This window comes from Phalacrocorax aristotelis, chromosome 2 (assembly GCF_949628215.1).
Source record: "Phalacrocorax aristotelis chromosome 2, bGulAri2.1, whole genome shotgun sequence".
NCBI lineage: Eukaryota > Metazoa > Chordata > Aves > Suliformes > Phalacrocoracidae > Phalacrocorax > Phalacrocorax aristotelis.
The window spans coordinates 53,922,305-53,938,188 of record NC_134277.1 but is presented as its reverse complement, the minus strand read 5'-3'; the positions used below and the strand labels follow the sequence as shown (position 1 = coordinate 53,938,188).

The 15,884-nt window shown below is 39.6% G+C and overlaps 1 protein-coding gene across 1 annotated transcript in view; it reads left to right on the top strand.

The window, feature by feature from the left end:
* BMPER (BMP binding endothelial regulator) overlaps nt 1–15,617 on the top strand; it is a 153,992-nt gene extending 138,375 nt beyond the window's left edge. The window contains exons 14-15 of the mRNA XM_075083606.1: nt 1,728–1,858; nt 8,620–15,617. Coding sequence (XP_074939707.1) covers nt 1,728–1,858; nt 8,620–8,801 — 313 coding nt within the window. The 3' untranslated portion in view covers nt 8,802–15,617. The remainder of the gene's footprint in view (nt 1–1,727; nt 1,859–8,619) is intronic.
* The last annotated feature ends 267 nt before the right edge of the window (nt 15,618–15,884 follow it).

Genomic DNA, 15,884 nt, shown 5'->3' with positions numbered 1-15,884 from the left:
TCAAATGAAAACCGCTGGTCTGTAAATATGAACTTGTAACAGATTTGATCCAATGCAATTCTGTTTATCCACAGTACATATATACCTGTAAATGGAGGACAGGTAACCTTTTTACATTAGCACTTATGTTGCTTATTTGTCACAGTGAATTTTTTTATAATTTCATGTTGGGGGTCCACTGAGAGTAAAATGAGTAAAAGCTCCTGGAAACGTCAAGCAGAACTGTCAGGTTTAACCATATGATTGGTTACTGAAATAGCTAGTGAGTTTGGCAACAGGAAATACTGCTCTTTAAGGGGCACTGTTGGATATGCAGAAACAAGCTTGCCTGTGTTTGAAGAACCACTAATCCTCTCTCCTAGTTTTGAATAAGTGTTTCCCAATGACTCTAAAGCATTGTATGGGCAGTAGGGCTTCTGATTACTTTGACTGAGATGCTTGCACTTTCTCCAAGCTATTACTTATTCAGCTATGTGGAAAGTTTCTGGAAAATTAAGCCTATATCCATCCTTCTCCTACAGACAACTGAATTTTAGGTCCACAGCAAAAGCAAGTAACATGGAGAGTTCATTTTTTATGAACTTGATCTTTCTGGATGATTTTTGCCTCTCACAAAAGTTGCCTTGTCCTCTCAGGAACACAGGAGTCCCTGAACATGCATGGAGCAGAGGGCTCTCGCCCATTGACAACCAAGGTGCACGCACAGAGCACCCACACTAGAAAGCAGAGGAACTGAAGGCATCATTTTCAGAGGGCTGAGTGTGTCTTCCCCACACCTTGTTCCTGCCTTTTAATGATTCCACTTGGAGCAGTAGATACTTAGCATTTCTGAATTTGCATTGCTGTGTTTGCGGAAGTGTCTAAGCATTCTCCTTATGCAGAAACTGCCGACTGCAAGTCCACCGGCTCTTTCCAGTTATATTTTAGGTCTGTGCCAAATGGGCACACGTTCTGGATGAGCTAACTTGAAATATAGTGGTGACGTACGCAGTAGCAGTTTCACTTAGGACCATATTAGCAGCTTTGCTCCCTGCCATGTTTTGTAGTGATTCTGTCTTATGCAATGGAAGAAGATGGTGTTATTAACAAGAGCCTGGGGGATTTCCTAGCATGAGAACTGCTCAGTTCTGCTGCATCATCCCTGCTCCTTTGGAGCCTCTTAAAGTCTGGCACTTAGTAGTGTTGTTGCTGACAAAACAGGCATATAACTATTTTGGGGCCTTCAAAGTGGGGAGAGGCTGGAGGTAACCTGGAGAGAAGGCACCATGTCTCATCCCTTGCATAGAAGGGCATATGCTCATTACCTGCAGAAGTCATCCACTTAATGCTGTTGCTATTATTGGTAAAATTATAAATTATTACTTTCCAGGGAATAAGAAAACAGTCTTTATCTTGTGTTTACACAAAATCATTGCAAAAATGGAGTTTGCCTTTTCCCAGTGTGGTCTCTGTCCTCTCTGTCTGATGTTTCTTGGGTCTTCTCACCTCCCTGTTTCCATGTGGTTCTCTCCCTGGTGCTCCTGAGACTTCTCTGCATCAGAGCAGCACATCTAAAAAAAGATGAGTCCTTGAGATGTGACAGCAGAGATGCATTTAACTTTCTTGCCAATGTATCATAAGTTGCTGTGGCATTGAAATCCATGTGACTGGAGAGTAAACAACTCCAGACCTTGGACAGATATCTGCCAACTTTCCTTGCTTATTTGTTCTGGGGCTTTGTTCTGCAGGTCCTGTGTGACAGACATGTGCGAATGCCCAGTCCATAAAAACTGCTACTGCGAGTCATTCCTGGCGTATGCCCGAGCCTGCCAGAGGGAAGGGCTGAAAGTCCAGTGGGTACCGGAGCAGAACTGTGCAGGTAAGTGTTTTGGGACTGCTTCTTTGTAAGCCAGTGCATAGGCCTACAGGCTACTATTGTTTTACTGGTAGAGGAGGATCAAATATGAACCGGCTAGAAAAGACTGGGATTGCACCAGCAGGGAAGTCGTATTCTGAGTTATGGAGAAATACCTTACCAGGAAAGATTTTCAACCATCAAATATTAGGAATGTTTATTTCACTGCAAAACTTTTCACTTCTAATGCCACCTATCTTAATTTTATATACTTCCAGGAAGATGTACATGCCTTTTTCTTTCAGGATATGTAAACAGTTGATTACAGATAATGTTTAAAGTCCTTTGACCTCTCGTTAAAGCATAGTTATATTTCCAGAGACAACATGCATATATGATTACAGTAAGTTCAACAAGGGAAGACAAGAGAATGTGTTTAATGGGAACATTAAAATGCAAACCTGCATTAATTTTGGTACTTGGACCAGATTCCCCATGTGATTAGGACTGCATTAATTGCAAGTAATTGTGAGTAATTGTTTCCATAAGAAGTGGTGGCCTGTGGTCATGGGCACTTGAAGTAAAAAGCAATATTGCAGACGAATATTTCCCCTGATGACGGTCTCATTAATTTAGGACATTCTATAATGGCATTGGTTTGCCTGGAAATATATTCAGATTTATGTAAAACAATTGACAGTAGTTGGAAAAAAAATGGGAAGGATACTCAGTGCTGGTCAAAGAGCTATTACTCTGTGGTCCATTTTGGTGATTGTGTGTGGCTCAGGGTCTACTGTCTCAGCTTCAATTTCCTTTTCTTTTAAAGGCATGATAGCATGGATGGGTGAGTGACAGAGCAAATTACATTTGATTGACTGCTCCCGAAAGGCTCATTTTTTTTTTTCATACAAAGGAAGAGAACAATCCAAATAGGGTGTCACTAAGTGAAAGCCCTGTTCAAGGATGTGGTCTCAGACAGCACTACTAACATACGTAATTTTAATCTATTGATCTGGTAGCGGATCCATGTAGGACCTGAAACAAGCACCCTGACTTTTTTTTTTTAATTTTTGACCAAAGCAATTCAGACTGAGACCTCACTATGGCAGATGCTGTAGAAAGAATAAAAGCTCCAGTCCCCGCCTTAAGGAGTTTATACAAGTGTTGGCATATCACGACTTAACTAATTGACGTTTCTTTTCACAATTTTTTATGGCATTTTACCAAAGACATGAAAAGTTTCTAAGGCAAAAACTGTCCTTAAGAGAATGTTATGAAGGAATTTAAACACACATCTTCCAATAAAGCTAATGAAAGAAATGTTTAAATCCACCTGAGTTTTTTAATCTCAGTGCAGACTTCTGGAGGGAAAGAGGAAATCTTGTTAAGCAGAAAATATAGATAAGCTGTTTATGGTCAAGTACCCTCTTCTATAGTAAATTATATTAAAGTGCATCCAGTGCACTCCATATGTTACCAGCGGCCAGCATCAAGATTTTAATCTTTAACTTACTTTTTTTCCTCAAAAAAACTTGTAGTTACAATTATTGTGTCCTAATTACGGATGAAAGTTCCTGGGTATGAAACAATATATCTGTAATAAAACTTTAGCGTTCTGTGACTTTCATTTCCTGCTTGACATTTCATAGCTGGTGGGATACTTGGAAGAGCTGTGTTCTGATGAAAATGGAGTATACTTATTAGTAAAGTCAGGTTTTAATTATTCTTTTGTGTGTTATGAAACCAGATCTTGTGTGGTTGCCAGTTCCTCTATCCCGAGTGCTTTACACTTAGCTCATTTTTATAATCTTTAGAAAGCTTGTGTTGTCTGGAGGGCCAGCCAAACAGGATGCTCAGGAGGCTGAATTACATGTCCTGTTCCCTACATGTTCTTCCTCCTCCCCCACTGTGGCAGCATATCCTCCTCTTAGTGCTCCTTGAAATACTGCTGCTCAGGGTTTGTTGTCCTTTGAGTTTGGCTTGGCAAGGGGAGTGTCAGCTGTCATTTAACCAGAAGGGTGAAGAAGCTAATGAGTAAGGAAAATGGTTAGGATAGGAAAGGGTTGGTGAGATATGCATGGGAACTGAGAGGGTTTCCATGGGAAGTAGTGGGGAGTGAGAGCTCTTAGGATGGGCACAGGAAGAAATATGATGTGTGAAGGAGAACAAAAAAACCCAGGAGAGCCAGTGTGAGGGAAAGAAGAAAAAAGAAAAAGTGATATGTATGAGAGGGAAAAGAAAGGATTCAAATGGAAGAGGTTTGAAATGGAAAGGAGATTAGAAAAAAGATTGGTTTTAGCCCAATAAAGGTTAAACAAGCAGTTTATAAAGTCAAATTAAGTAAACAGAAGTGGTGAAAGGCCTTGGACCATAGTAATTTAACACTGAAATTCTGAGGGCACTGAGAGAAAGATGACTCAGGGATGGCAGATGGAAACAACTCCCTGCTGTGGGTGTGACTACACAAGTGTGCTGGTTTTGGCTGGGATAGAGTTAATTTTCTTCATAACAGCTAGCATGGGGCTATGGTTTGGATTTGTGCTGAAAACAGTGTTGATAACACAGGAATGTTTTTGTTACTGCTGAGCAGCACTTACACAGTGTCAAGGCCTTTTCTGCTCCTCACCCCACCCCACCTGAGAGTAGGCTGGGGATGCGCAATGTGTTGGGAGGGGACACAGCCGGGACAGCTGACCCCAACTGACCCAAGGGATATCCCACACCATATGACGTCATGCTCAGTATATAAAGCTGGTGGAAGAAAAAGGAAGGAGGGGACGTTTGGAGTAATGGCGTTTTGTCTTCCCAAGTAACCATTATGCATGATGGAGCCCTGCTTTCCTGGAGATGGCTGAACACCTGCCTGCCCATGGGAAGGAGTGAATGAATTCCTTGTTTCGCTTTGCTTGCATGCTCGGCTTTTGCTTTACCTATTAATCTGTCTTTATCTGAACCCATGAGTTTTCCCACTTTCACTCTTCTGATTCTCTCCCCCATCCTGCTGCAGGGGAGTGAGCAAGTGGCTGTGTGGGGCTTAGTTGCTGTCCAGGGTTAAACCATGTAACAGGCAAGAAGAAAAAAGCCAATGTGGAGAATAATAAAGGGCAAAGTGCACATGGTAGCATTAGTGTACTGACATGATGCAACAGCCTCATAGAAACTGAACAATTTACTCTTTTTCCTATGTGATCGGTTGAACCAGAGAAGGATGAGTGTATACCTGATTTTGAGTCTTCTCTCCTGTGTCCCCTCTTTGCTGTGGAATTTTCTGGCCAAAGTCACTCTTTTTCCCTGTTATATGTTGCTTTCCTTTAATTGCTTTATTCCGCGTGAATATGTATCAGAAGGCTATTCTGACTTTTTAGTGGAAACTCATAAAAAACTGAAAGTTTAAAAGATTAACACAAGTGTATCATTAGAAGGTTAGTGCCCAGATCTATTGCCTTCTACTATGTTAGAAGATGTCGTGAATTTCAAGCGCCACAAGTGTCATTCAGTTTGAAAAGCCTACAAAACACCTCAATAGCCCAAACTATGAAACACCAGTAGAAGCAAGATGATTCACTGATGCACAAATATTAGCTCAGAAATTTCTGTGGAATCAGATTTACCAGACATCAGCCTCCAAGGGAATCCTTCAGCAGTTCCATGTTAGGTATTTTGGCTTTTGTGTTGGGGAACAAGGATTCCTCCTAAATAATTACGGCCATGTCTACAAAGACAGGCACAGACAGATACAAGCCTTCTCTGTGAAACTGCCAAACTGGCTAGAATAAACCAGCTCTGGTCTGAAAACTGTATAACCTTATTAGGCAGGGTTTATTAGCTCAGGCACAGTGCTGTATTTATGTGACTATATGGCTTCTGGACTGGAGCTGGCTATCATCCTGCCAGCTCAGAAAGCGGTCTGAGGAAGCTCACATCTGTCATGCCAAACACATGTTCTAGAAGAAGAGTGGAAAAATCCTGTTGGGACTGGTAACATTGCAAAATGCAGTATTATTAGTAACTTTTGTACTTTGGGGTTGGGTTTTTCATTTTTTTTGCTAGTGGACTAAGGAAGTTATTACTAACAGAGCTCCGTTCTTTAAGAGAGGAATTTGCCTTAGAAGATGGGTGCAAAGGCATCACTTCTGTTTTCCATGTTTACATGGTACTGATTCATTTCAGCAGTCCCTGGGAAGCCTACTGCAGAATATATTTATTTTTATTTTTTAAACTGTTGAAGAAGTGGAATGTTCTGGATCAATCACACCACATGTTAACAACTGAAGCACTTAACAATAAAAGCCATCCAGGGAACTTAAACAGCAGCCATTGTACTTCTCTGATTTTTCCCTTGACAGCAAGTTAATAATGCCATTATAGACTGCCTACAGCAGAAAATAAGGTCATCGTATCTTCTACATGGCATCTGCTGAAGAAGAAGGAGGTGTTTTGACACACCACATCCATGTGTGGTAGAGCAGAGCTGGGGAGTACTTACAGATGTCACAGCTGCTGAGGGCAACGTGTAATATATTCTCCTTTGCTCTGGGGCAGAGATGAGGAAGTGGAAAGGAGACCATTGCCAACTTTCCTCAAACCCACCAGCTGAGGCACTAAACAGAGTTCAGGTGGAACAAATGGGCCAGCTATTACTGCAGTAAAGCTTTGTGGGATGAAACCTGTGCAGCCTAAAAACTGAAGCTTGCAGACCTTTCTATATGGAAATGGCATGTACTGAAGCCCAATGTTTCAGTTTGTGGTTGGTCAATTAGAGATCCTTTGAAGGGAAACCCTTTTTTGGAGAGGAAGGGCAAAAGCTTCTAGCGAACAGTCCCCTTAAGATAATTCACGTTGTGTGTGGACAATCACTATCCATGTTTGAACATCTTGACCTAATATTCTAGACAGTTAATACATTGTTTGCAAAGCCTCTGGGAGCTCCACACACTTTCGTCTTCCATTCTTATAGACATTCACTCTCTGTTCTTAACACACTATGTAAGTGCAGGATTCATCGTGAATCTAACATTTTACTGTATGCTTAATATTGCTTCCACGTTTTTCCCACCTTCTAAATTTCCTGTTTCATTTAAATTTCATTTTAGTTATTCCTTTTGTTTGTTCCTTCTTCAATGTGCATGAAGGTTACCTTGCAGAGCCAGATAGAAATGTAAAGCTGGGAAAAAGTTCTCAAAAGATCTATGCCCACAAGCAGAATAAGCCTACCTTGAACAGTGGTGAAAGATGTTTTTTTCCAACCTATTCTAATATTATGTTCAATAAAAGATGTCTCACAGAGTTTTTAGGTAGCTTGCTCAGGTGCTTTCTCAGACTTAAAGCTAGAAAGCTTTATTTTTCCTAATATCTACCTAATATCTAATATATATCTAATATTCAACTGTTGATTCTCTATAACTCCAGGGTCATTTTCTGCTGTACTATCCAATTTTTTCCTATTTTTTGTTTGCTTATTTAATACCTGTTCCCTGAGACCTTTGCATGCATTCTTGTCAGAATTCCTTCTTCAGGGCTACTTTTCACATATGTAAAAATGCCATAAAAAGCATAAGAAGGAAAACTTGCAAGAAGCTGGTGCTGTTTTGAAGATCACTTTGTAACTGGTGAAGAGGAACCCCTTAAATTTATGACGCCCTAGCACTAAGACTTCCATCCTCTGTGATACACTCTTATACATATTTAATAAATTCATTTCTGCCTATTTTCTCTTCGTGAATAATAACAGTACTGAAATGGCACTCTAAGACCAATTCTCACAACAAAACAGCATTTTTCTGTCCATAACAGAACTGTTCTTTAAAAAATCTGGGCCTTCAATCTCTCTCAAAATGGAAGAAACCATCTTAATGCAACCGCCCCTCTGTAAATAGCAAGAGATGATTCTGGATGCTTGAAAGTCCCTTACCATCTATAATCTGTTTTATTGGTACTTGTTTTTGCCATCAGCACAGCCGTTAGAAAGAATAACAGGCTTTTATTTGCTATTGAACCATGTATTATTCTCCATACTAAAAAGGCAGGATATAAAATGTTAAGAGTTTAAATATTGATCTGGAGGGGGTATAGTGCTTCTAGCTGCGCCCTCAGTGGTGTCTTATGTTGGAAATGCATTGAACTGTCAACTACATAAATCAATGACTAGATACCAGAATCATTAAGTACAAGAATCCTCATTCTCAGTGATCCCTTGGTAAAATAGCATAAAGCATGGAAATAATGGATTTTTAAAAAACAAAATGTTTGTTTCAGAAATGGTGCTGCATTGTTTTGATTTGATGCAATATGTGATACTGGAAGTATAATCTTACGAATAGGAAGTCTGACATGGTGAATGACTCTCCTTTCTATTCTTCTTTCTGTAGGAGAGGGACTGATAATAATTGTCTGTCCTTGTAAATGATTCAGGAATCTTTGATAAAAGGCATTGTAAGAAATAAAAAAAGTTAAGCTTTAAATATAAGCATAGATCTGCTTATAGATAGAAACCTTGCCAAAGCTTTATATACCATCACCTGTGTTAAAATTCTCAAGAAGTTCAAGACTGCTAGGAACTTGATACCTTTTTGATTGGAATTTTGCTACCTTTATATTTGTGATGTAAGGTAGTGTTGCATTTAATATAGTGGGATCTCTTTACAAGTAGTTTTTTCCTCTAGATGATTGTCATACCAAAATGTGCTTTTTGATACTTACAGTAGAAACCAAGCAAACAGATACGTAACTTTCCTTGTGGGACTCTCTGTAATATGAGTATTTTGTTCCTTTTCACTGCCTTGCAGCGACCCAGTGTAAACACGGTGCAGTTTATGATACCTGTGGTCCAGGATGTGTCAAAACATGTGACAACTGGAACGAGATTGGCCCATGCAACAAGCCCTGCGTTGCAGGGTGCCACTGTCCAGCAAATTTAGTTCTTCACAAAGGAAGATGCATCAAGCCAGTCCTGTGCCCACAGCGATGACATCCGTTCACTTTCCACGGACACTAATGTGGGTGGTCACTGACCCCTTTGATGCTCACAGCCAGTGAAGGACTCCGGCTATTTGTGTGCAGATTCTGCAAAGTACCTGTCTACTCACAGAGTGTAAATATGCTCCTGTGTGTGTATTTATGTGTGTTTATGTATACACACATGGCACCTAGAAAGATATATGAATGAATACTGTGTGTATGTAGACACACATATCTATACACAAGTGCCCTAAACGTAAGTACAACCCATATATTTATATATATATGTCCACACACAAATATACATCATTTCTATATATCATAGAAGGATGAATTATTATATGTATATTTTTTGCTATAAAGTTTATGTATTATTATTTCTAGGACCCTGATCTGTAAGTCATTGTATAAATAAACCAGGTGTTTTTAATATAATACAGTGGCATGAAAAGATTGGATGACTTTGCCATTGCATAGGTTTGTCGTTTCCAGGGAAACTTTTCTAGGGCCATAGCGCTGCCAGACTGGATTAGTTTCAACACAGAACCTGGATTTACAGTTGTACAGGAAACACATTTCTCTGGAGATGGAGGATTTATCTAGGAATATTTCATGCGTACCTTAGAGCTGCACAGTGATTGGTGACAGTGCTTAATCAGGCAGAGAAAGCTGGGGATCGGCTTTTATGCTTTACTGAAATAACTGTGCAAAAGGATTTCCAAAGCTGGTTGGCCAACTGCCAGCATAGAGATATTTTTTTCTGGAACTGCACCAAAGAGTCAGGGGCCAGATTTTCAAAAGTGTTCAGCATCCAGCAGCTCGCTTTGAAAATTTGACCACTTCCCATTTCATATCCTAATGCCCCGTCTCTCTTGTTGTGTTTGGCAGTAGCTGTGAATACACAATAAGGAGCTTGAAGAAAATATTCATGTACATATTAGTCCCTTTAACATGTTTGAAACTGCTGGGTTTGTTTCATATTTCCCCCAAATATTATGCAGAAAGCAAATCCCACTGTGAATTGAAGTGTTTTATTTCAGTGTGCCTTCAAACATGAAATAATGCCGGGTTTAGTAACTCATTTAATTTATCAGCATGGTTTAGAAGAAAGACAAATTCACCCCACCAAAAAAGCAGTAGAGAATGTCAAATGCTAATTGGAGAACTGGAATTTATTTCCTTACTGGTCTTTTGCTTGAGGTTTACGAACATGTGGGCTCTGTGAAGTTTGGATGACTTTTGAAGTCTCCCAGGGGAGAAGCAATAATATGGGATTTCATTAGAAACTATTAAAAAAGCCATACAACTTTCTCAAGCTTGAAGGGAGGAGGGTTATTTTTCTTCCACTGGAAAACCTCTTGTAGAGCCTGATGGAACGGTCTCTGGAGATGACAGAAATCTTTGGGCATCTGATTTAGGTTTATAATGAAGTAATATCCTCCCACACAGCTACTTCCATTATGCCTTGCATTAAAATTGCACATTGTAATGCTTTGAACAATTTTCTCCTTTAATTCTTCACTCTCCAGGAAGTTTCACAGGGTCTGAGTTTACAGCGAGTGACTGGGTGCAACACACTTGGGCTATACAACCGGTCTGTGATCCCATCCTGGAGGAAGATGCTGAGTGAGCCTGGTTAGCTTAGGCACCACACTACCCAAAATGCTGCACCACCACAGTGTTAAAAAAAGCTGGGCAAATAATGCCAGGAGCATTCCATGGACGTTTATCCAAATATTAAATAAACTCAGCTTGATCTTTTTATGTCCCCTTTGTGTTCGTTTTCTCGGAACAAACAAATAATTCGGTTTTACTGGCAGAAAGGGTTTCAAAGCCACATACACAAGTGCACTGGGAAGCAGAATTGCCAATGTGCAGATCCCACCAAAGCAGGAAACTAGAAGAGTTTTATGTGGCTCATGTGATAATTGAATGGCAAAGCTGAAATTTAGAACAATTGCAACTGGCCCAAGGAGTTAAAACAAAAAATAGCAGTCATTAAAATAATTTAAAGCATCGGTTAGACCAAACAATATTTCAGCGTGTGAGCTTTTGATGCTGAGATATGGGGTCTAAGCCATTAAAGGGGTTATTTGCCCAGCTATAGTTTAGGATAGATTTTCATTACTGATAGATTTTAATTACTTACTACTTAGTGTTTCCAAAATAAAAATACATGCAAAGTGAATTGCATACATGAACTGTGTATAGAACTGTCCTTCCTTTTTCTTCTCCTGACTGATGAAGGTGAGTGAAAGGTGGAGAGCCCTCTAGCTGTCTCAGTCCACTGATGGCACTCAATCAACATGTAATTGACACCAGGTGAAGAGGTGACTCAGCCTATCTGTAGGATGAACTCTATTTTCAAATCTTAAAATGGTTCAGTTTGAAATCTCACCTACAGGTCATCTCACAATGAGGACTCATTCCTCAGTTTAGCTTTTTCACATCTGCCTAATTAAGGGTAAGCCCCTGCTTTTTGCTTTAGTGATGTATACTGAGGAAGAGAGGAATGTGGTTTTACCTCTAAGCTGTCTGATTGTACCCTTATGGTACTGCAAAGCTCTTTCCTCCAGACTGTGGTTTTCAAGGTAACAGTGAGGGCTGTCATCTGCTCAGTTCACATGTACAGTCTAAGGTAAAGGAGTTCTGCTTTTCTAGAAATTGTCCCCAAGTTTCAACTTGGCACAGGTTTTATATCCATATCTGTAGTTAGCCTGTGCCCAACGAGCTATTCAGAGCAGATCAGTCCCAGCTGGGGCTGTCTCACTCCGCTCTCCTGTTTGCCTCTCTTCTTCCAGGCTTTTCAAATGTTGAAAGTCTAGCCCAATAACATCAATAACAGCATTACCGCTGGCCTCATAGAGTTTGGGTTGCAGCCCATCTTCCTCCCTAGTGGAGCATTCTTTCTAGTTCTGCTGTCTTGGCTTATGAAATATTACCCCTAGGATGCTAGAGTTGGAAACTTCCTGTGTATCGCTGGGGAGTTATTTTTGACAAAATTCACCGATAATCCAAGTTTAGTATGCTAAATGTGTTTAGTATGCAATAATGTGTTTTTAATAATAGCATAAGTTTGATGATCCATATGGTATATTCACCATGCAGAACGGATGGTTGTGTAAGTTTTGGTCTTGATTATGCTTATGTCAATCCGTGCATATAACTTTGTGCCAGTTTGTAAGGTGAAATATATTTGAAGGAGCAGAGGTTCCAACCAAAGAATGATCCAAAAGGAAAGTCTGAGAAACAGCTCTGTAATCCAATGGATGGAATCAAGGAAAGGCTTGGATCGATAGCTTCACCATTAACCTGCTATGTGTTCCCTGTCAAGTCATTTAATACACTGTACTTCACTGGGGAAATGAGGCTCTGGGTTTATGCACCTTTTTGACATTTACAGATAAAAAAATGTTCTAAAATGCCATACGTCACCAGGGGAACGTCACCTGGTATTTTACCAATCTACTCAGGTCTGCTTTGCATGACGTTGTCCCATATCTCCCTTCTCATCATTGCTTCAAAATCAGCTTTTAGCTGGCATACATGGAGGTCAAATTAGTTTAATTCCTCCTCATTAACTTTCAGTTGTGTCTATTTTTGTCATATATATTGAGTTTTATAAACCATGGGACAAGCCATAGCCAAGCAGAGCACTTTTTGAGTTGCAGCCCAACTCTGTAGGTACTCCCACATCTTCCAAGACTACTTCCTACTTCTGTAGAGTAAGGTAAGCCCCTGGAGCAACAAATGAAAAGATTCTTAATATCCTATCCAAATGTGACCCTATCCTTGCATGACATAAGTAATTTCCAGTAGATAACCTAAAAAAAGTAAGTTCTCATCAGAGGCTTTTCTGCTTTCTTTGAACGCAGGATTCAAATGCACCTTGATATTGCTTGGCTTTTCACTGACAGATCCTGACAGTTGCAATAGCTGGACTGGTCTTGAGTGACTGTACAGGGATACTTTTTTTTGCTTTCATCGAAAGTGGAAGCGGTTATATCAGAGCTAACAGATACGAGAATAACAGCCCAGGCATTTGCAGCCAGACAGGCTGGGAAGAGAGACAGTCAACGGCATTTAGCACTGAAGTGGTGAGATGTTCCAGGTCTTTCAGGAACAGTCCTGACTAAGGGGCCATCATGCCAAGGACTCAGTATTTGACAAACAGGAACTTTACATTACATAATGCTGATCAACCTCTTGTTCTGCTATCCCTGATCTTACCATTTTAGAGAGCCCTGTGGTGAGATTGACGTTTCTGCTTCCTCACAGAAACTTTTCCAGTCTATGACTGCAAATTTTTCAGGACAAAGGCCTAACTGTGCTGCCATTACAGAATTCATTCTCTCTCTATGTAAAGGCTGTTGTACAGATTAGTAGTTCTAGCTCAATAATCACCTGGTTTCCTGCAGGATATGTGTTTTAGTGAACACACATCATTTCCCAGTCTACAACTCTCAGAACAAAGGCCACAAATGCGCTTTTATATCTAGTCTTGCTCCTGGCTTTGAGATAAAATTGCAAGTTCTACTCACTGCTCAGAGGGCGCAAGTTTTCTTTTTGACAACACCACTTTTTGACCACACCGCTTTTACCAGGCAGCAGTGTTGCTCAGCATCAAGCAGCATCTTAGGAACTCTAAGCAATGTTAAACATGACACGTAGTATTTGCTATTTGCATGAATCTACCCTTTACATTGTGAGTCGTAAGTTAATGCTAGCCCTGCCTACAGGAGGAAGTTGGCTCTAATGGAGTGTGGTGGGGTGACACTGTATAATTGCCATTATCATTGGTAGCGCTTTGTATTTCCCTAAGTGATGCTTATACCTGGGCACCAATATAATTTGGTTCTGCACATGGAGGTGAAATGATGGGAATGTAGGAATTTCCTGCCCAGATAGATCCACATTTTTTCTTATCCAGTGGTGAAGAAATGCTTCAAAGCATGCTTCAAACAGCAGTATGCGATCCTCATAATGGACAGCTATGCAACAACCTGTTCATAGCGGCAATTTAGCCTTATACTCTGGCAGTAAGTGGTTGGTACTTTAATGACCCAATCGTTTGCAGCACTTAACTATGTGCTCAAACTTTAAATAACCTCGTTTGCTTCAGAGGGGCAATGTGCATGCTGACTTTTAACCACATGCCTAAATGGTTTGCTGGGTCAGGTCCAGAGAGTTCAGTGTCTGGCAGGATCAAGTATTAAACCTCATAGCATGGTATTTCTTATTTCTTCATGATTTCTATACATAGATGTATTTCCTGATCATGCTGCTGTCTACTGCTAGACCATCATAGAAGTCAAGGCTTTCTGAAGCCTTTTTTTTAAGACTGTAGAAAATTGGAGACATTTTTTCTATTGATTTTCAATGTCAACATAATAATTTCTTACATTATGTTGTAATTTCTGACCCTATTTTATTTCTTTTTATTGTTAAAAGAAAGGGACATACTGGACTTCATTTCTTCTTTAGCACTGGTAAAAGCAGGGAGCACTTTCAGTGAGTTAACTGTTGCTAGCTACACTACTTTTAAACTGGTTTGAGGTCATGCTAACACTACCCTGGCTTTATAGGCGTGGAAGTAATCCACAATCCTGGTGTGGCTGCCCTCAATTATTAGATTTCTAATTGCTTCTGATTGCTTCTAGCCACAGTTCAATACAAATCTCTGATAACACTGTATTAGGATAAAAGCATCTGTAGCCCAAATCAGTATAAATAATTTGCTACAAGAGATAATGGTTTATAAATGAAGGGGGGGAAATGGTAATTTGTTGTACTTAACTTACTTTCACAAAAACTTTGATAAACTGTATCAAGGAAAAAAGGAAGAGTGACTATAGAAACTGATGAAGAAAAGAGAATTTTGAAACTAAAGGAGATTTTTAGTACTTAGTTCAAGTATTCGACTTCTTTGATGAGTATTGTTGAGTGGCATTCAAACCCATAAAAATTCTTGATTGGATTCTACAGAATATGGATCAAAACCAAGAAGCGGGTATGCACTGATACAGCTCTACAGTTAAAATTGCACTGTGTGTTGAATGAAGTGAAATAAATGAGTAGAGTTTGAAGGAAATTATTAAATTACTTCTCCCATCTTAGGCATCTGAATGTTTGCTAGTTTGGGATATAAACATGCAGGTGTTTGGACCCCACCATGTCTGATGTATAGCCCTGACTTTCTTCGTATTGGTCTGCATCAAGAATAACTCCAGAGGAACCCATAGAATACTACTTATTTCAAAAAACAAGATGTGCTTTTTCTCTTTTTCATTTCTTGTTCATTATAATTAACTGTTACCCTGCAAATGATCAAGGGGAAGAGAAGCTGCAGGGGAAATTACAGTGTATATCCCATATATTAGATGTTTGAAGCCATTATTGTATGGATGGGTTACTTGAAATATTTTATATGCAATTTGTTGAGAATGCTCTGTAGTGTCAAGAGCATCACTGCAGAATGTTTACATTTTAATGTGTAGAATTGCTTTGCTTACTCATGCTAAATTTTTAACAGATTTCACCTGAGGTGCATTCATGTAAATACAAAATCTATTTAAAATTTTACTGAATTTCTGTCTTCAGTACGTGTCAGTTTCTATCTTTGTTGAATTTGAAATGATTATGTAGTTTAATGTATCTTACAGAACCACAAAACTGTGCAGTAACTTTGACATGGTTTGTCTTTGAGTGTCTATACAGTTATTGCAAGAATATTGTACTAATATAATTTTGTAAAAGTAGGATTGTGATGAGTATGTTTGTAAAGACTTTATTTATTCCCTCATAAACTTAATATTTATTATCTTTATGCAGATGAATATTGGTGCCTGATCATTTCATAGCTACCAGTGAAAACGGCTGTTCTCATTTGCAAGGTCTGACTCAGAAAAGCAACTTCTCCCACACAATGATTGATACTGTGTCCTCCTAAGAACTGATGATAAATACTATTTATTGGGAGGGGGGGAGGAGCTATGCAGGCTGTTTTCCTTTATTTTTACCAGTCATTTTGGGAGCTGGGATTTTGGGACACTTTATTTAGCTGGTGACTGGTTTATGTGGTATCACTTGGCCA